The 21,373-nt window shown below is 36.5% G+C and overlaps 1 protein-coding gene across 4 annotated transcripts in view; it reads left to right on the plus strand.

Annotated features, from left to right (window-relative positions):
- The window catches only part of CNTN5 (contactin 5), a 1,679,852-nt gene that overhangs the window by 1,347,820 nt on the left and 310,659 nt on the right, over positions 1-21,373 (plus strand). For all 4 annotated transcript variants that reach the window (XM_027563907.1, XM_027563903.1, XM_027563906.1 and 1 more), the window contains 3 exons: positions 1,101-1,237; positions 7,938-8,067; positions 13,247-13,397. In XM_027563907.1, coding sequence (XP_027419708.1) covers positions 1,101-1,237; positions 7,938-8,067; positions 13,247-13,397 — 418 coding nt within the window. The remainder of the gene's footprint in view (positions 1-1,100; positions 1,238-7,937; positions 8,068-13,246; positions 13,398-21,373) is intronic.

Genomic DNA, 21,373 nt, shown 5'->3' on the forward strand with positions numbered 1-21,373 from the left:
GAAAAAAATGTCAATGGCGGAAAGACACTTTAACCATGGTTTCCCTGACAGCTCAGTTGGTAAGGAATCCGCAGGAAATGCAGGAGACCCTAGTTCAATTCTTGGGTCAGGAAGATCCACTGGAGATGGGATAGGCTCCCCACTCCAGTATTCTTGGGCTTCCCTTGTGGTTCAGCTGGTGAAGAATCCCCCTGCAATGTGGGACACCTGGGTTTGATCCCTGGGTTGGGAAGATCCCCTGGAGAAGGGAAAGGCTACCCACTCCAGTATTCTGGCCTAGAGGACTCCAGACACAGTTGAATGACTTTCACTTTTGACACTTTATAAATTTCATGAATTTAGAATATTATCTTTTTTGAGAAAGAAATAGAGTATTGAAAACTTGTATATATAAATGTATGTGTAAAATGCCAGTAAATATAGAACAATTTTATATCAAATGATACTTGAATTTACAAATTATTTTTTGAAACAATTCAGGCTATATTAGGAAACAAAAAGCAGAATAGTTATTCAGTAAATGGGCATGTTGTATTACTTCAAATTGTGCTAATGCTACTCAATATTTGGAGGAAGACATGCCTCTTGTTTAGAAAGTTTTTAGTTTAGAAACCTCTTTCTAAACAGATTCCCATGCTCTCCATGGGAAGAATCTACCACTTACTCTAAAGAGGGTAAAGCAAGAAGACATGTATGTTCTCTCCCTTATGACTGATTCATGTTGATATAGGGCATAAAACAACACAATATTTTAAAGCAATTATCCTTCAATTAAAATAAATAAATTTTTTTAAAAAATAAGAAAAAAGTGTCTTTTGAAGAGGAAATATTTTAAAATTCAACAACAACAAGAATAGCAAGATATGCTTCACTTAGATTAAAAAGTGTTTCAAATTATTAAAATATCATCATGGTTATATTTTCACACAGGAAATAGAGTTCTCTGTGTAATGCAGTGCCAAGTTTCTTCCAAAATCCAAGTTATATGAATTGATAAAATATTTAATGCTTATGAATTTGTTAACATTCCCTAAAAACTTTGAGTTTTGTGAAACATTGAGAAATGAAATCACCCTTCTTTAATCCTTAAACTTTTACAGCATATCCACACTGGGTAGAAAAACTGAATGATACTCAGTTAGACAGTGGGAGCCCTCTGCGATGGGAATGTAAGGCTACTGGAAAACCCAGACCCACCTACCGCTGGCTGAAGAATGGACTACCCCTCTTGCTTCAGGTACTGTTAGTAACCATTTACATGTTCCAGTGATATTTCAGTGGAATTTCACAAAGGACAAACTAACTTCCTTTAGTCTTATTGAAAGCCATTTCTTATTTATCCCTTATATTCAGAATGAGAAAGATAACATATAAACAAATTAATTTTTACTCTTTAAAAAATTATTGAAATATAGTTGATTTACAATGTTGTGTTAATTATTTCTGTACAGGACAGTGATTCAATTATATATATATATATATATATATATATATATATATATAATTGCATGTATTGTACAGTAGAACTTTGTTGCTTATCCATTCTATGTATAAAAGTTTACATCTGCTAGCCCCAACCTCCCACTATATCTGTCTCCCAACATCTGCCCCCCTGGCAAGCACTAATCTGTTCCCTATCTCTGTGATTCTGGTTCTGCTTCATAGATAGATTCATTGTGTAATATTTTAGATTTCATGTATAAGTGATATCTTATGGTATTTGTCTTTTTCTGACTTACTTTGCTTAGTATGATAATCTCTAGTTGCATCCATGTTGCTGCAAATGACATTATTTTGCTGGCTGAATATTCCATTGTATATATGTGTCATATCTTCTTTACCCATTTATCTGTTGAAGGACATTTAGGTTATTTCTATGTCTTGGCTATTGCAAATAGTGCTGTTATGAACATAGGTGTGCAAACATCTTCTTGAATTACAGTTTTGTCCAAATATATGCCCAGGAGTGGGATTGCTTGATCGTATGGTAATTGTATTTTTAGTTTTCCACTGTGGTTGCACCAACTGACATACCCACCAATTGGAGAAGAGTTCCCTTTTCTCTACATCCTCTCCAGCATTTGTTAGTTGTAGACTTTCAAGTGATGGCTATTCTAACTGGTGTGAGGCTGTACTTTATTGTAGTTTTGATTTGCATTTCTCTAATAATTGGCAATTTTGAAAATCTTTTCATGTGCCTGTTGGCCATCTGTGTGTCTTCTTTGGAGAAATGTAAATTTAGGTCTTCTGCCCATGTTTTGTATAGGGTTCTTTTTGTTGTTGTTGAAAAAAATAAAGTTTTCTTTAATTTTAATTGCCTCATTACTTTCTGGTAATACATTACTTCTTCAAATTTTATTCAATCCTGTAAGTCCATAGGAAAATATCAGTGATTATCATTAACTCATTGCCATTTTTAGCACACTTTTAGATGTCATCTAACCTACTGCTGTCACTTTGAAGATGGTGAGATAATGAAAAAATAAATTTGCTTGCCTGAGATTGAAACCATTTACCACAGATTTGGACTTGAACCTATGGGCTGGGATTCTAACCCAGCCAAAACACACAATACCTGGTTTCAGGACTGAATGAAGCTCAGGTTCTTGATGTCCCATCACAAAAAGAATTCAGTGAGAGACAAAGTGATCGGTAAGAAATGGATTTATTCAGATTCAGAGAGAAGTACACTCCACAGACAGAGTGTGGGCCATCACAGAGGGCATGTGCAGTGCAAAATGTAGTGGGTTAGCTTTTATAGGCTGGATATTTTGTATGCTAATGAGTGTTAGGATTATTCCAACTATTTTGGGGAAAAGGAGGAGATTTCCAGGAATTGGGTCATCATGCACTCCTCGGTCTTTTGACAGTAATTCAAACTGTCATGGTGCCTCTGGATGTGTCATTAACCTTGCTGAATGAGGATGAGGGTCTAATCAAAATCAACTTGTCTACTATCTTGGATCCATTTGATTCTAATCAGTTTATCTTGTGTCCTTCAGTTCAGTTCAGTAGCTCAGTCTTGTTCAACTCTTTGTGACCCCATGGACTGCAGCATGCCAGGCCTCCCTGTCCATAACCAACTCCCAGAGTTTACTCAAATTCATGTCCATTGAGAAGGTGATGTCATCCAACCATCTCATCCTCTGTCATCCCTTCTTCTCCCACCTTCAATCTTTCCCAGCATCAGGGTATTTTCAAATGAGTCAGTTCTTCACATCAGATGACCAAAGTATTGGAGTTTCAGCTTCAGCATCAATCCTTATGATGACTATTCAGGACTGATTTCCTTTAGGATGGACTAGCTGGATCTCCTTGCAGTCCAAGGGACTCTGAAGCATCTTCTCCAATACCACAGTTCAAAATGCATCAATTCTTTGGTGCTCAGATTTCTTTATAGTCTGTCTCTCACATTCATACATGACTACTGGAAAAACCATAGCTTTGACTAGACAGACCTTTGTCAGGAAAGTAATGTCTCTGCTTTTTAATACACTGTCTAGGATGGTCATACCTTTTCTTCCAACGAGCAAGTGTCTTTTAATTTCATGGCTGCAGTCACCATCTGCAGTGATTTTGGAGCCCAAAAAAATAAAGTCTGTTGCTGTTTCCATTGTTTCCCCATCTATTTGCCATGAAGATGGGACCAGATGTCATGATCTTAGTTTTCTGAGTGTTGAGTTTTAATCTAACATTTTCACTCTCCTCTTTCACTTTCAACAAGAGGCTCTTTAGTACTTCTTCGCTTTCTAGAGTAAGTGTGGTTTCATCTGCATGTCTGAGGTTACTGATTTTTCTCCTGGCAATCTTGATTCCAGCTTGTCCTTCATCCAGTCTAATAATCTTAACAATATACTCAGCATATAAGTTAAATAAGCAAACTGACAATGTACAACCTAGACATACTCCTTTCAGATTTGAAACCAGTCTATTGTTCCATGTCCAGTTCTGTTTCTTTTTGACCTGCCTATAGATTTCTCAGGAAGCAGATCAGGTGGTCTAGTATTCCCATCTCTTTCAGAATTTTCCACAGTTTGTCTTGATCCACACAGTCGAAGGCTTTGGCATAGTCAATGAAGGAGAAGTAGATGTTTTTCTGAAACTCTCATTCTTTTCAATGATCGAAAATATGTTGGCAATTCTATCTCTGGTTCCTCTGCCTTTTCTAAAACCAGCTTGAACATCTTGAAGTTCACACTTCACATACCACTGAAGCCTGGCTTGGAGAATTTTGATCATTATTTTGATAGTGTGTGAGATGAAAGCAATTGTGCAGTAGTTTGCTGCACTCAATATGCCAGAAAATTTGGAAAACTCAGCAGTGGCCACAGGACAGGAAAAGGTCAGTTTTCATTCCAATTCCAAAGAAAGGCAATGCCAAAGAATGCTCAAACTACCACACAGTTGCACTCATCTCATACACTAGTAAAGTAATGCTCAAAATTCTCCGAGCCAGGCTTCAGCAATAAGTGAACCATGAACTTCCAGATGTTCAAGCTGGTTTTAGAAAAGGCAGAGGAACCAGAGATCAAATTGCCAACATCCGCTGGATCATCAAAAAAGCAAGAGAGTTCCAGAAAAACATCTCTTTCTGCTTTATTGACTATGCCAAATCCTTTGACTGTGTGGATCACAATAAACTGTGGAACATTCTTCAAGGGATGGGAATACCAGACCACCTGACCTGCCTCTTGAGAAACCTATATGCAGGTCAGGAAGCAACAGTTAGAACTGGACATGACACAACAGACTGGTTCCAAATAGGAAAAGGAGTACGTCAAGGCTGTATATTGTCACCCTGCTTATTTAACTTCTATGCAGAGTATATCATGAGAAACACTGGGCTGGAAGAAGCACAAGTTGAAATCAAGATTGCCAGGAGACATATCAATAACCTCAGATTTGTTACTTTTCTTGTATTGTGGTCTTCAGTCTTTCTGCCCTCTAATGGAGAAGCATCAGTTCAGTTCAGTTCATTTCAGTTCAGTCGCTCAGTCGTGTCTGACTCTTTGCGACCCCATGAATTGCAGCACGGCAGGCCTCCCTGTCCATCACCAACTCCCGGAGTTCACTCAAACTCACATCCATCGAGTCGGTGATGCCATCCAGCCATCTCATCCTCTGTCATCCCCTTCTCCTCCTGCCCCCAATCCCTCTCAGCATCAGAGTCTTTTCCAATGAGTCAGCTCTTCCCATCAGGTGGCCAAAGTACTGGAGTTTCAGCTTTAGCATCATTCCTTCCAAAGATCACCCACTACTGATCCCCTTTAGAATGGACTGGTTGGATCTCCTTGCAGTCCAAGGGACGCTCAAGAGTCTTCTCCAACACCACCATGCAAAAGCATCAGTTCTTCGGCGCTCAGCTTTCTTCACAGTCCAACTCTCACATCCATACATGACTACTGGAAAAACCATAGCCTTGACTAGATGGATCTTTGTTGGCAAAGTAATGTCTCTGCTTTTGAATATGCTATCTAGGTTGGTCGTAACTTTCCTTCCAAGGATTAAGCATCTTTTAATTTCATGGCTGCAATCACCATCGGCAGTGATTTTGGAGCCCCCTGAAATAAAGTCTGACACTGTTTCCCCTGTTTCCCCATCTATTTCCATGAAGTGATGGGACCAGATGCCATGATCTTAGTTTTTTTAATGTTGAGCTGAAGCTTCCTGATGGGATAGACTGACTGAGGGGGAAACTGTATCTTGTTCTGATGGGTGGGGTCATGCTCAGTAAATCTTTAATCCAATTTTCTTTGAAGGGTGGCGCTGTGTTCCCTCCCTGTTATTTGACCTGAGGCCAAATTATGGTGGAGGTAATGAAGATAATGGGGACTTTCTTCAAAAGGTCCCATTCAAGCACTCCTTGCTCTATGCTAAAAGCATCAAATTGATGCTTTTGAACTGTTGTCTTGGAGAAGACTCTTGAGAATGCCTTGGACAGCAAGGAGCTTCAACCAGTTAATCCTAAAGGAAATCAGTTCTGACTATTCATTGTTAGGACTGATGCTGAAGCTGAAACTCTAATACTTTGGTCATCTGATGTGAAGTACTGACTCCTTTGAAAAAACCTTGATGCTGGGAAGGATTGAAGGCAGGAGGAGAAGTGGACAACGAAAGATGAGATGGTTGGATGGCATCACCAACTCGATGGACTTGAGTTTAAGGAAGCTCCAGGAGTTTTTGATGGACAGGGAAGTTTGGAATGCTGCAGTCCATGGGGTTGCAAAGAGTAGGACATGACTGAGTGACTGAACTGAACTGGGCTATGTTTCTCTTTCAGAAGTTGTGCCCTGCCACTTTCCCTCCTGTTATAAGATCACATATATTGTAAGAGACATGATTGGGAGAGAATCTTAGTCTTCTGTGTCCTAGGCAGTTTCTTTCCATGACATGCTTCTAACATAGACTTAAATTGCTTTTTAGTAAATCTAGTAAGTGTTTTTAAAGCAACTTAATAAGTACCAGATTTGAAAATAAATCACCATTTAATATCAGAATAATTGTTATAATTTCACCTTTCCCTTGTATCCCTTTTAAGCCCAGGGGAAATAGTCAATTACCTATGGACAAAAGGGAGGGAAAGTGTGTAAATTGAAATTCCAAACACAGCTTCTGCCCAAGTTCTGCCATCATCAAAGGATCTCGTTTCTGTAGTTTGCCTTTTTGGACCTTGATTTGCCCTTTTGTAAATTCAAAAAATTGGATCATATCACCCTCACAGTCACATCCAACTCCGTTATTCCCTTATTCTAAAATCACTAAGGCCCAAAGCACAGTTACAGAAAAAGACTGACACAAATAAAAAGAGTAGGAGAACTGTTAAAGAAAACTGAGAGGGAGGGAGCGGGAATCCTGGGACATTGGCTTATTGCCTGTCTCTCTAATCTTGGGATATCACATAAACCTTGGGAAGGGCCCTGTGGTGGTTATACTGTCTACTCTCATCAACTCAGTAAATCCACTGGCAGATGAATGAATGGGTTCATTTTTAAAATGATGTCAAATTACTTGGCATCTGTTGATAGATAAGCAAAGCACTGCTCACTAAAATTAAAAGAATGACTTGCTTGATGTTAAATAGATAAGATACCTGATTGTTAAACAACATTTTAAATTTAAAATTTGTTTTTGACGTGTGCTCTTGGCCTCAGTTTACCTCAGTTTGCATATGTTTAATTTTTTGCATTCTGTATTATTTCATCTGATAATGAAATTTACATTTTCTGACCAAAAGTTTTATACAGATTCCAGTTATAGGACAGTTTTTTATTTATTTTTTTAAATCTATGTCATTGTGCCAGGAAGTGAGAGAAAAGACAAACATCTGACCATATCTATATAATAGATTCTTGGAATTTAGTGGACTGTATTTAACCTTGATCCTACATATCTGTAGTCTCAATCCTTTCTACATTTGAGCTCCAGCTTCTCATTTGTAAAATAAATTCAATAAAAGCATTATCCGATGACTGTATTTCATAAGCTTAACCAGTATACCAAACAAAAGCAGCTTATTTTAAAATATAATCAAAAGTAAAGTTTATAAAAATAACTATAAGAAGATATAATTTCTTTTCTGATCAAAACATAGCTATATTTTGCATTAGAATAATGCATAGTAAATTTGTTTTCCTAAGTTGAAATAATGTTCAACTGTATTAATTGTGGGGGCTTCGTGTTGACTCAGATAGTAAAGAATCTGTCTGCAATGCAGGAGACCCAGGTTCAGTGACTGGGTCAGGAAGATCCCCTGAAGGGAATAGCTACACACACCAGTATTCTTGCCTGGAGAATTCCACGGATAGGAGTCGAACGGCTATAGTCCATGGGGTTTCAAAGTTGGAGGCTTTTTTTTTTTTTTTAATCTAGGACAGAGTAACTGTAAAATATGTGTGAAACATTCAATTTCTATATCTATTTTTCTTATTCCATTACAGAGTAGGATTGAGATGGTTAATGGAGTATTGATGATCCACAATGTGAATCAATCGGATGCTGGAATGTATCAGTGTTTGGCTGAAAATAAATACGGAACCATTTATGCAAGTGCTGAACTGAAGATTTTAGGTATGCATTTTCTAATTAAATAAATAGGAAAGAAGTGTGGCTTCTTTTCATGCTCTAATTCTTACTATACTGAAGGTTTATGATGTGATTGTAAAAATCTATTTTATCTTTTAAAAATAAATAATATGCCTTGCTGATATGTACTTTTTAAATTTTGGGAGATAAGGTTATATGGCATACAGTTTGTCCCATAACTTTTATTTTCTTTCATTTTAGTTTTAATCATAACAGATTTACACAATATATCTTTTCTATGGCTTTAAAAAATCACATAAGAAAAGTATGGTAACTTTCAAGGAAACTTGTCATAAGGGTAGAGGATCAGAATATAGGTTATCAACATCGCAATGCTTAATATTTTCCCAAGCTGCTCCTACCTACCAGTAGGCATGGGGCTCCTGCAAGGCAGGACTCCCAAGAAAGCATTCTCTGTTAAAGGGATGTTATCACCTTAAAAGGTTAATGAGAGCCCTCCTAAAGCCAGGCACAGTAAGCTCATAGGGTTACATCTGGAATATAACCAGAACACAAGCACTACTTCACACTTTACTACAAGAAAAACTCAATCCAGGGAAATAGACTACCAGATTGAGTCTCTTTAGGTCACTGGACTTGATTTTCCTTTTTCTCACTCTCAAGATTTTATAAATTTTGGTTCTGGAATAGGAGAGAGACTTAGATGATCTTAATACACCATTTCTCAAAAGTGGGCAAAAGCCTGAGTGTGCTTTGTACTTCCCACTGACCCAAAGCACAACATTAACGGAAACACCCAAGCTCTTGGAATCTGAAAATGCGCCTTTCATATATCAGTTAAATATAATATGCCATAAATCAACTTGAATTATGAATGTTTACATTTGAAATTTCTTCATACTATAACAAATCCATCCAATGTTGATACAGGAGTCCACGTTTCAGTGTATTACACCCTAACCAATCAAAAAGTATTTGCTTTCTTGTTAACTCATACACTTGTATTTCTGAATTAAAAAAAAAAACGCTTCAGAACTCACCTAATCAATGGTTTATCCAGAAACACTCTCAAATGGGTCCCTTTCTTATTCGAAAATATATTTTCAAAATTACCTTTAATAAGGTATATCCCCAGTAGGCAACAAAATATGTTATCTTTCTATAAATTTCTAAACTTTTCTTTCAATTTCTTAACTCATTTCAGTTGGTACCTTTTTCTGTTTGTGATGCATAGGTATCTTTTAATGTTATGTGCTATGCTAAAACATTAGATATCTTTTAATGTTATGTGTTATGTGCTAGTATAACTATGTTATACTTCTATGTAGTGAACATAAAACACAAATGAAATATTCATAAGTTGTCAGACTGGCATAAATAAATGTCTAAGATACAATAAACTCGTACAGATATTTTCCAGTTTCTCTTTTAGATATAAAAGTGTCTCTTTTTTGTTTGTTTGTTTGTTTGTTTCACATATTCTTTTTTTTTATTTTATTTTTAAACTTTACATAATTGTATTAGTTTTGCCAAATATCAAAATGAATCCATCACAGGTATACATGTGCTCCCCATCCTGAACCCTCCTCCCTCCTCCCTCCCCATACCATCCCTCTGGGTCATCCCAGTGCACTAGCCCCAAGCATCCAGTATCATGCATAGTTCAGCATTTTAGGAATCAGTGAACTAAAATGGACTGGAATGAGTGAATTTAACTCAGATGACCATTATATCTAATACTTTGGGTAAGAATCCCTTAGAAGAAATAGAGTAGCCATCATAGTCAACAAGAGTCTGAAGTGCAGTACTTGGATGCAATCTGAAAAATGACAGAATCATCTCTTTTCGTTTCCAAGGCAAACCATTCAATATCACAGTAATCCAAGTCTATGCCCCAACCACTAATGCTGAAGAAGCTGAACGGTTCGGTGAAGAACTACAAGACCTTCTAGAACAAACACCCCAAAAAGATGTCCGTTTCATTATAGGGGACTGAAATGCAAAAGTAGAAAGTCGACAAATACCTGGAGTAACCGGCAAATTTGACCTTGAAGTACAGATGAAGCAGGGCAAAGGCTAACAGCATTTTGCCAAGAGAATGCACTGGTCATAGCAAATACCCTCTTCCAACAACACAAGAGAAGATTCTACACATGGTCATCACCAGAAGGTCAATACCAAAATCAGATTGATTATATTCTTTGCAGCCAAGGATGTAGAAGCTCTATACAGTCAGCAAAAAATGAGGCTGAAAGCTGACTGTGGGTGAGATTATGAACTCCCTATTGCCAAATTCAGACTTAAAGAAAGTAAGGAAAACCACTAGACCATTCAGGTATGACCTAAATCAAATCCCTTATGATTATACAGTGGAAGTGACAAATAGATTCAAGGGATTAGATCTGATAAAGTGCTTAAAGAACCATGGAGGGAATTCATCACATTGTACAGGAGACAGGGATCAAGACCATCCCCAAGAAAAAGAAATGCAAAATGGCAAAATGGTTGACTGAGGAAGCCTTACAAATAGCTGAGAAAAGAAGAGAAGCTAAAGGTAAAGGAGAAAAGGAAAGATACACGCATTTGAACACAAAGTCCTGAAGAATAGCAAGGAAAGATAAGAAAGCCTTCCTCAGTGATAAATGCAAAGAAAAAGAGGAAAACAATAGAATGGGAAAAGACTAGAGATCTCAAGAAAAGCAGAGATACCAAGGAATATTTCATGCAAAGATGGGCACAATTAAGGACAGAGAAACTATACAAAAAGATCTTCAGAAACCATATAATCACAATGGTGTGATCACTCACCTAGAGCCAGACATCCTGAAATGAAAAGTCAAGTGGGCCTTAGGAGGCATCACTATGAACAAAGCTAGTGGACATGATGGAATTACAGGTGAGCTATTTCAAATCCTAAAAGATGATGCTGTGAAAGTGCTGCACTCAATATGTCACCAAATTTGGAAAACTCAGCAGTGACCACAGGACTGGAAAAGGTCAGTTTTCATTCCAATCCCAAAGAAAGGCAATGCCAAAGAATGCTCAAGCTACCACACAATTGCACTCATCTCACACACTAGTAAAGTAATGCTCAAAATTCTCCAAGCCAGGCTTCAGCAATACGTGAACCGTGAACTTCCAGATGTTCTAGCTGGGCTTAAAAAGGCCGGGGAACCAGAGATCAAACTGTCAACGTCTGTTGGATCATGGAAAAACATCAGAGTTCCAGAAAAACACCTACTTCTTCTTTATTGACTATGGCAAAGCCTTTGACTTTTGGATCACAACAAACTATGGAAAATTCTTAAAGAGATGGGAATAACTGCACCCCCTACCTGACTCCTGGGAAATCTGTATTCAGGTCAAGAAGCAACAGTTAGAACTGGACATGGAACAGCAGACTGGTTCCAAATCGGGAAAGGAGTATGTCAAGGCTGTATATTGTTGCCCTGCTTAATTAACTTATATGCAGAGTACATCATGCAAAGTGCTGGGCTGGATGAAGCACAAGCTGGAATCAAGTTTGCTGGGAGAAATATCAATAACTTCAGATATGCAGATGACACCACCCTTATGGCAGAAAATGAAGAAGAACTAAAGAGCCTCTTGATGAAAGTGAAAGAGGAGAGTGAAAAAGTTGGCTTAGAAGTCAACACTCAGAAAACTAAAATCATGACATCTGGTCCCATCGCTTCATGGGAAATAGATGAGGAAACAGTGGAAACAGTAAGACTTTGAGTGCAGCCATGAAATTAAAAGGCATTTGCTCCTTGGAAGAAAAGCTATGACCAAGCTAGACAGCATATTAAAAAGCAGGGACATTCTTTTGCCAACAAAGGTCCATCTAGTCAAAGCTATGGTTTTTTCCAGTAGTCATGTATGAGTGTGAGAGTTGGAATACAAAGACAGCTGAGCACCAAAGAACAGATGCTTTTGAACTGTGATGTTGGAGAAGACTCTTGACAGCCTCTTGGACTACAAGGAGATCCAACCAGTCCATCCTAAAGGAAATCAGTCCTGAATGTTCATTGGAAGGACTGATGATGAAGATGAAACTCCAATACTTTGGCCATCTGATGGGAAGAACTGACTCATTGAAAAGACCTTGATTCTGGGAAAGATTGAAGGCAGGAGGAGAAGGGGATGACAGAGGATGAGATGGTTGAATGGCATCTCTGACAGGCTTGACATGAGTTTGAGTAGGCTCCAGGATTTGGTGGTGCAGCAAGCCTTGCATGCTGCAGTCCATGGGGTAACAAATAGTTGGATATGACTGAGCGACTGATCTGCACTGAACTTTAGTTCATCATTCTTAACCACAGTTACCTACTGGAATGTCTTGGGAAGTTTAAATGAAAACTATTAATAAAAATCTAGTAATACAAATAAATATTAATGAATGTTCAGGCCTAGGTGAATAATTGCAACCAATGAGTTGAAATTTGAATTATTCAATTTCTTAAAAATGTATTTCTTAAAACTCTACATTTAGTTTTGTACATTATTTAAATGCACTTCTCAGGTGGCCCCATGCTAAAGAAGCTGCCTGCCAATGCAGGAGGTGCAGGAGATCCCAGTTCCGTGCCTGGGTCAGGAAGACCCCTGAAGTAGAAAATGGTCACCTGCTCCGGTATTCTTGCCTGGAAAATTATGTGTGGCAATGATCTGAAATGACTGAGAATCTGAACACACACACACATACACATTATTAAATAAAATATGCGTCGAGACTCAGAGATTAGAAACAGCTGACACAGGATTGCCTTCTCCACAGATAGCCTCCATTTTTCCAAAGGAAAGCCCAAACAGACCCATGTTCAACCCCTTCACCTTTTGCCCAAGGGGATCATTAAGCTTTCACAATTAAAGTTTAATTATAATTAAAGCATCTCATCCTTTGAAACAACTTTTGTCTGTGGACTTCCCTGGTGGCTCAGATGGTAAAGTGTCTGCCTACAATGCAGGAGACACAGGTTCAGTAGGCCCCACAATTGTAAGAACCTGCTAAAGGAAAGGACAGCCAGTAAGATATCTATTAAGTAATAATTAAATTAAATTTCAAATTAGTGCCTTTTATATGTGTAGGTATCCTATGATTTTATTAAAAATGCATTCCAAAGATAAAATTGCCTAAACTCAGTGAATCATCCATTAGAAATTACTGTCATTGCTTCTGATAGAATTAACCTTTTCTTTTTTATAGCTTCAGCTCCCACTTTTGCACTGAATCAACTGAAGAAAACAATAATTATTCCCAAAGACCAAGAAGTCATCATAGAGTGCAAACCTCAAGGATCTCCAAAACCAACTATCTCTTGGAAGAAGGGAGACAAAGCAGTTAGAGAAAATAAAAGGTTAGAAGTCTATTTCATAATTTAAACTTTTAATATCAGACTTTTCTGAAGTTGCAGATGATACAGACAAAATATATGAGTCTTAACATAATGGTGAGACATATTTCATGAAATGACTGAGCTATGGTTTTGTCTTCATAATCATTAAAAAAAGATCAAGTGATCTATAAAGGAAAAAGTTCTATCTCAAAATGGCCATATTTCTTTGTTTTTGTGGTATTTCAGCACCAACTGGGAATTTCACCAGATTATGAAGAAAGCAAACACTTTCATTCAGTTAGTTAATTCTTCATTTTGGGTCTCTACGTGTAAGGACCCAGAAGTTATCTATGATAATTTTTAGATGATGAGTTTTCATTTCAATGTTAGTATTAAAAATAATATAAACATATTCTTAGTTAATTTTTCATTTTGGGTCTCCAAGTTTGAGGACCGAGAAGTTATCTATGATAATTTTTAGATGATGGGTTCTCATTTCAATGTTAGTATTAAAAATAATATAAACATATTCTTGATATCCTGAGTAATCCTTTTATGACAGAATACTGCCAAGCAAAATTTGGGTCTAAATTTTCATTTTTGCTTTAATTATGTTTATGAAAAATACTATAGAATTATGTCAGTTGCTACATGCAAATGAGGAATGTACAGAGAACTGTCTACCATATAAAGGTCTGTCATTGATACATAAAGCCAAAGCAGAGCATAGGACTATAAATGGGGGGAAATGATGAGAGCATCACATAGTTGCACAACAGTCCATGTACGACAAATTTAAAAGTCCCATGCGTCACCAATCATTATCATCTGGTGTTGCAAATGGTGGTTTGATAAAATATTATCCTCTATTATGTTAAAATAATGTTGCATATTGTTTAAGGTTATGTTTTTTATTGGATTTATAAAAATAAGGAGTTTATGTTTTGATTTATGTTTCAGTCTCAGTAAACATATAGCTAAAATAATTTAAGTCAGCATTAGAGTCCATTAAACAATTCCTTAAGTAATTTTGGAATATTTTGACATATTTGAAAAATATCTTTGGAATGTACACTTTTCCCATTGAAGTCTGAGAAATATTATTTTAAGTTGCATGTCTCTAATGAAATAATTTATGAATGATTGGATTATGATCAGTCCCAAGGATCTATGCTGCCTAGAATTGATATGGATTATCGTGAACATTGGGTTTCCCAGGTAGCACCAGTGGTAAGGAATCCATCTGCAATGCAAGAGATGTGGGTTTGATCCCTGGGTCGGGAAGATCCCCTGGAATACAGCATGGCAGCCCTCTCAAATATTCTTGCCTGGAGAATCCCACGGACAGAGGAGCCTGGTGGGCTATGGTCCATAGGGTCACAAAGAGTTGGATATGATTGAAGTGACTTATCTCGCACATAATGGATATTTTGTTAAAAAAAAAAATACTCTTTCTTAGTGCAAGTGAGATTGGGGAGTGAATTACAAGCTGTAAGTTTAGTGTTGCATTTGGTTGAACTGTATATGGTTGAAGTGAATTTTTAATGATTATTGCTCAGAAATATGAAAAAAACAAAGAAACAAAAAAACAAAGAAACAAAAACCTCACACAAACCTTTCATTATAATAGAAGAAAATGAATTTATAGTATCCTAGTAAGAACATATACTTTACATTGCTTAGTTAGCATTTTTTGAATATATTAAATTTTCTCATAATATCATCAATATATATATGCCATATTAGTATAAGCCATTCCATTTGAAATGCATTACTTTGTTTTATGTTTGAAAATGACATGTGAGCCTTGTCTTATTTATTTCAGTTCACCATAGAATGTCCCTCATCAACTATTTGTAGACATCACATTGAGTTTAATAAGCCTAGTGCTATCACTTTTGTCAAAGCAAAAGTACTGAAAGAGGAATGGGATTATGAATTTCTATTACAAAAATATGAGTGTAATAAACTTTTTATTTTACAGAAGTCAAAATTCATAGTTATGAATTTTCCATTTTTATTGCTCCCTTTTCTATTTACTGCTAACTCCTTGGTTAACAATGAAATACAATGGCATCAAACTAAGATCACTCACATTTTCATATTTCAATACCTCTGGTCAAAATGCTATTTAGCAATAATATTGAAAGGTGTTTTTATTTAAGTAAAAGTAAGATTTGGACACAATTACTTAGTATTTTATTACCCTGAACTATATGTTTAAATCTGTAAATTGGTTTAATTTAATAACAAATATCAAATATAATAGGTGCATCTTTATTCTTAAAAATTGGCAGGCACACTTGTAAAATATAATTTTTAGTGATATATAACTTACTAACATTTTCGGCAGTGTCAAGTTTCACTAAGAATACAATCTAGTTGAATATAAAAAATAAATGTTCAAATATTAAAATAAGAGGCTAAGATTTAAATAACAGTAGAAAGAATTCCACAAAGCATTATAAGAATACACATAGATAGTGGACAATTGTACATTCTAAAAATATGAGCTCAAAACAAAAGTTTAAATGTATATATTTTATATGCTTTAGAAGAGTATCTCAATTACATATGACAACTTGTTTTCTTACATATATTTTAGATCATTTGTATCTGTTAAAAGCACTTCAGCCATTTGTAAGTAGAAAGGGAGTGTTTTGCAAAAAGTTTTCAGTTTTGTCTCAGATTCAAAGGATTTGCTAACAAAATAAGTCACACATTATATACAAATGAATAATACCACTATTATTAGAGAACTACCTAGCTTACTTTCTTTACTAACATTAAAAGAAAAGAGAAACAGCAGAGGAGAGCAATAATACATACCTCCCCAAATTGGATTTGCTCCCATCCAGACTTAAATAGCATTGGGAAGTCTCATGTCACAGCACATACTGAGTCCCAGCTGGGCAAAGGTCCCAGGCCGTACATCCACTCTGTGGGTGAGTCTCTTAAAATTGTAGTTTAGGGTTTATAATCCCTCATTCATCAACCTGTGAGCAAATTGAAGCTCTGCTTTCATGTTAATGGTGTTTGTTTTGCCATGTAAAACTTGGAATGTTGTTAAGATCCAGGGCTTGTTTGGCCAGGCCCCCTCCAGGGGCTCAACAACTCCAAGATTCCTTACCTGTCTTATCTATGGTGCTGCAAGTCTTGCACTCACACCAGGCAGTCTGGGCACTCACAGTCAGGTCAGGTCCAGGCAAGTTAGAAGCAAGGTCAGAGGCCTGCTCTGCATTGTCTCTTAAGCCTAAAAAGACTATTTAATTTCCCTAACAGGGAGATGTTAGAAAACTGTTAATACTTTGAAAATTTAGGGTCATATGTATTTCACATTGGGGCACAGGTTCAAATTATTGTTTATTTTGTTATAAATATGTTCAGCATTCATGTAATCTGCATCAAGTATGTCCTTCACTCATCCAAACTATAATTAGAAAAAAAATGTTAAATGAATAGCCTGACCTTCATTGACAATTTTCAGAGTTATTTGGGGTCTTTCCAAAATAGGATTAAAACAGCAAATGGCAATTTCCTATATGGAGACATAAACACTAGTATTACATTGGGAAAATGGTATTAAAATAATAATATATCATAAGAGGAGCATTAGGTATGAGAAACATATCACTTTCAAAGCATAAAATTGTGTCCAGAGCAATAATCTAAAAATGAAATAAAAGATTTCAATTGCAGAAAAAAAATTGTCACCAAATCAGCTGAAAATATGTCAGAAACTCAAAATGGTGAATTTGAATCAGCATTAATTTCAATGTAATTCTAAACTGTAAATCTATAACAACTTGTGGTTAATAAGTCATTTATTTTATCAATAGAGTGTCAATTTATTACCTTACCCTCTTCTGCCACATTTTGATGGATATGTCGGGGCACATTGTAATTTCCTCAGTTCTGTCTTGCTGCAGCAAAGATTTGAAATGGTGGGCTCGTGTTATAGCTTGGTTACAGCTCAATTTTATTCTGAAAATAAAGGGTAGTACACCCTGGAGGCATGAGGGCAGGCCGACCCCAAAGGAGAGACCTCAGTCCCTCTTGACTTCCTCCTTTTACATGTTTGTTTCCTCCTCCCCTTGAGCCTACCCTATGCAAATTGGGCTAGCCAAGAAGGCCGCATGTTTGTTTCACCTGAATTTCTCACTCCAGTCCATGGATTTTCTTTTGTTCCACTTTCATGGACTTTTTCCTTTGTCTTTTAGGCACTGCCATTTTGGACTCCTTTTTCCTATTCTAACTACCTAACAGAATGTTCCCAAATTCAGTTTCATTTTGTTTTGGGAAGGATTCTTCAAAACACAAACTTTCTTAAATTTATCTGTTTTGCTAAAGAAATACATAAATCATTATCCTAAAGTTTAAAGGGTTTCCTGGGTGGCTCAGCAGTAAATAATCTGCCTGTAATGCAGGGGTCATAGGAGACAGGGGTTCAATACCTGGGTTGGGAAGATCTCCTGGAGGAGGACATTTCAACCCACTTCAGTATTCTTGCCTGGAGAACCTCCAAGGACAGAGGAGCCTAGTAGGCTACATTCCATAGAGTAACAGAGAGACTGACAGGACTGAAGATACTTTAGCATGCACACATGCATGAAAATTTTAAATGTAATAAAGAATAACTAGGACACAACATGAATTTTAGAAGAAATGTGATTAACAAATAAGTTGCCTGATTATACATACAAAATATTTCATTCATTTGGCCCTAAGTGGTAAAACTAAAATATGTAAGAAAATGGATTATGTCAGAGTTTGTGAGTTGTTTATAGTCATTTGTTTTTTTATAAGAATGAATTGTCTATACCAGGATATAATGGGTATGAACTGCTGCTCAAACAGTAAATCATATTATTACTAATAATGATGATGATTGCTTTTAAGTCCATAGCATTAATAATTTACAGAGAAGTTTATCATTGTGGGTAACAGTAGAACCCAGTGTGTAAAGCGGGAAGATGATGAGTTTTCAACAGGTTACTTAATTTTCTTACTGATAAAATTAGGATCTAAAAGAATAAGAGTAACTGTTAGGTACTGAGAAATAAATGAAATTTTGTGTGTAAAATACATTGGCTGGTATATGGCATTCAGCAAGTGCTCAATAAATGTTACTGTGTTGATAAATCTGTTGCTGCTGATGTGGACAGTGGTGGTGGTGGTGGTGGTGGTGTCATTTGAACTTTTGAGTCTTTGGATACTGGTCTTAATGTTTCTTATCAGTAGTTCTGAAAAACTTTAACACTTTCCTATCCTTTCTCCAATAATTAGGGGAAACATGCCTAAATTAAGTTATTATCTGGCATTTAAAAAGCCTTTAGTGCCTTCCATATGATAAATTTGCTAATCTATGTTAGCATTCTTTATCCATCAGACTCCAAACCTACACTTCTTGGCATTTTTTCATGGTGTGGCCGTTCTTACCAACCTTACCTATTCTTGGTTCAATATTATTAGGATAGTTTTTGAACTAGCGGGCTCAATAGTTACCTGTTCTGTGATCAGTATCATAGGCCATGTTAATATACATGTAATGAATATACATAGAGAGTAATGGAAATAGAGAGGAAGATTTTTAAACTATATTTGGGTATTTTTTTTTTCTTTTATGGAATCTCCAGGTTTTGTCCCATTGCTTTAAAAAATCACCAGCACATGTCCACTTAAGTTCCTTTATCGATCATGTCCATTTTAATACTGAAACTAATTTGTTCCAGGAATACTAAGACATGAAACAGTCCATAGGGATTTTCTCCTCTAGTGTACTTTCATTCAGAATCTTCTGCTCATCAAACGCATATTAGATTTTCACTTCAGCTCATTATTTCCATTACTTGGCCATTAACTTCTGTTAAAATATAATCACCCAGAGGCACTCCAGCAGTGCACAAATATTAAGCCTTCATTATTCCATGTTCATTTTCTGTATTTTTTGTGGGCAAAGACAATCTTGGCTGAAATGAAGAATACATTGCTTTTGCAAATGCACAGGTTTTTTGTTTATTCTCCATCTGCATATATTAAAACTGTTATTGAAACCCATAAAATATGTCATATATGTTTTTAAAATTGTTCACAATTATTGTAATAAGTACCAATTTTCATTTCTAGACCAGGGAGGGTGGGTACCAGTTATGGAGAAAATGGACTATAATTCAGATGGGTGCTAAGGAAACCCTGTATCCCAAAATATAAAAAGTATCCTATGGAGGGGTAGTATTATAGTGTATTTTTTTTTCTTTTATGGGACTATAATCTAAGTAAAGATTTGCTGAAAATCCTTTGTAATAATCCCCTCCTCACCAAAGGAGCTTCAGAACAGCGAAGTTTCCAACTCAGTCATTTAACACGCACAGAAAATTGCACTTGAAGTGCCCATTAGTTGACTTCTGGTGGGAATTCATGTTGTGTTTATTAGGCAACAATGATCAGGCTCACATACTGACTCACAGACATATGGAAAAATATATTCTTAGCACAAGCCCTAAAGGACATTGTTACTGAGGGGAAAACAAAGTCTTCTTTTGTTTTCTCAGGAAGAAAAGGAATTCATGGGTATAATTAGGACCCTGTTTCTGTCCCTCTGTTTCCATCTACATGCTGTGTCTGCTAATGAACAAGCTGTTTTGTTGTTTCCTCTGTGACAATGTCTTTTACATATTAAGAACATAAAACAATATAGACCCTGGGTATCTTGTTTTCTTTTTTTTTTTCTTCCAGAGTCTAAGAAATTGTAAATGAGAGAAAATGAGCATTCATATATCAAGAATATATTAGTTGACTTCCTTTGTAAATTGAAATCTATGCTTTCAAAGGAAATAAAATAATCTTAGGGAAGCGAGGGTTGATAGCTACTTTCATAAGATGTAATACTTGTGAATTGTTTACAATATACAATGTGTTATCTGCCACTCAGGGATGGGGATGCTATTCCAGAGGTCCACTGAACTGAAGGGGGTTAGGAGGAAATGGCCTTATACTCCTTATGGTGGGGTTAGGATGCTGACTTCCTGGTCTTAAAAACTAACTGCATGAGGGTCTGCCTGATTAACCTTCTCTTTAAAATCTTAGCAAAACACAAAAGAGGCAAAAAAGCAAAGTCATAGGGCCATTGGAAATTAAGCAATGTACAGGAACACATTTTTGGCCTCTAGGAAGAATCAGATAAAAATAGGCTCAATTAAGAAATGATCAAAAGACTGTTCAATCCTAGACCTTTGAAACTACAACTAATTCAAGATATGAAGGGAACAAGGAATCTTCTGCTACCTTCTACTTTATGCCCATACATATTAAATTCAGAAATTCGGCCTCATTACAAATTGACTTGAATCCTTCTAATATACAGAAGCTACTCTTTAAGGTGGCAAGAAGTTTCTCTCCCTACTCCCTCCCATCAACACCAATCCAGGATAAGTTTGGGGATCATGAATCCATCAAGGGGCTGGGAAATAACATAAATTTTAAGATTTGAAGTTTTTCATAAATGAACAATTTTAGTAAATAATGTTATAAAGGAAAAATAATGAAATCCATGGATTCTTGAAATTAGAAACAATAAAGCAGTCAGCTTTTTCCAGGAATCAGTTTACCTGAAAATTGAAATATCATAAGGAAGAGAGAGCAGGAATCAACAAACATCTTCCCGCTATCCAAATGACTTGTATTAGAGGTCTCAGTTCAGTTCAGTTCAGTCACTCAGTCGTGTCCGACTCTGTGACCCCATGAATCGCAGCATGCCAGGCCTCCCTGTCCATCACCAACTTCTGGAGTTCACTCAGACTCATGTCCATTGAGCCAGTGATGCCATCCAGCCATCACATCCTCTGTCATTCCTTTCTCCTGCCCCCAATCCCTCCCAGCATCAGAGTCTTTTCCAATGAGTCAACTCTTCGCATGAGGTGGCCAAAGTACTGGAGTTTCAGCTTTAGCATCATTCCTTCCAAAGAAATCCCAGGGCTGATGTCCTTCAGAATGGACTG

This window comes from Bos indicus x Bos taurus, chromosome 15 (assembly GCF_003369695.1).
Source record: "Bos indicus x Bos taurus breed Angus x Brahman F1 hybrid chromosome 15, Bos_hybrid_MaternalHap_v2.0, whole genome shotgun sequence".
Classification (NCBI taxonomy): domain Eukaryota; kingdom Metazoa; phylum Chordata; class Mammalia; order Artiodactyla; family Bovidae; genus Bos; species Bos indicus x Bos taurus.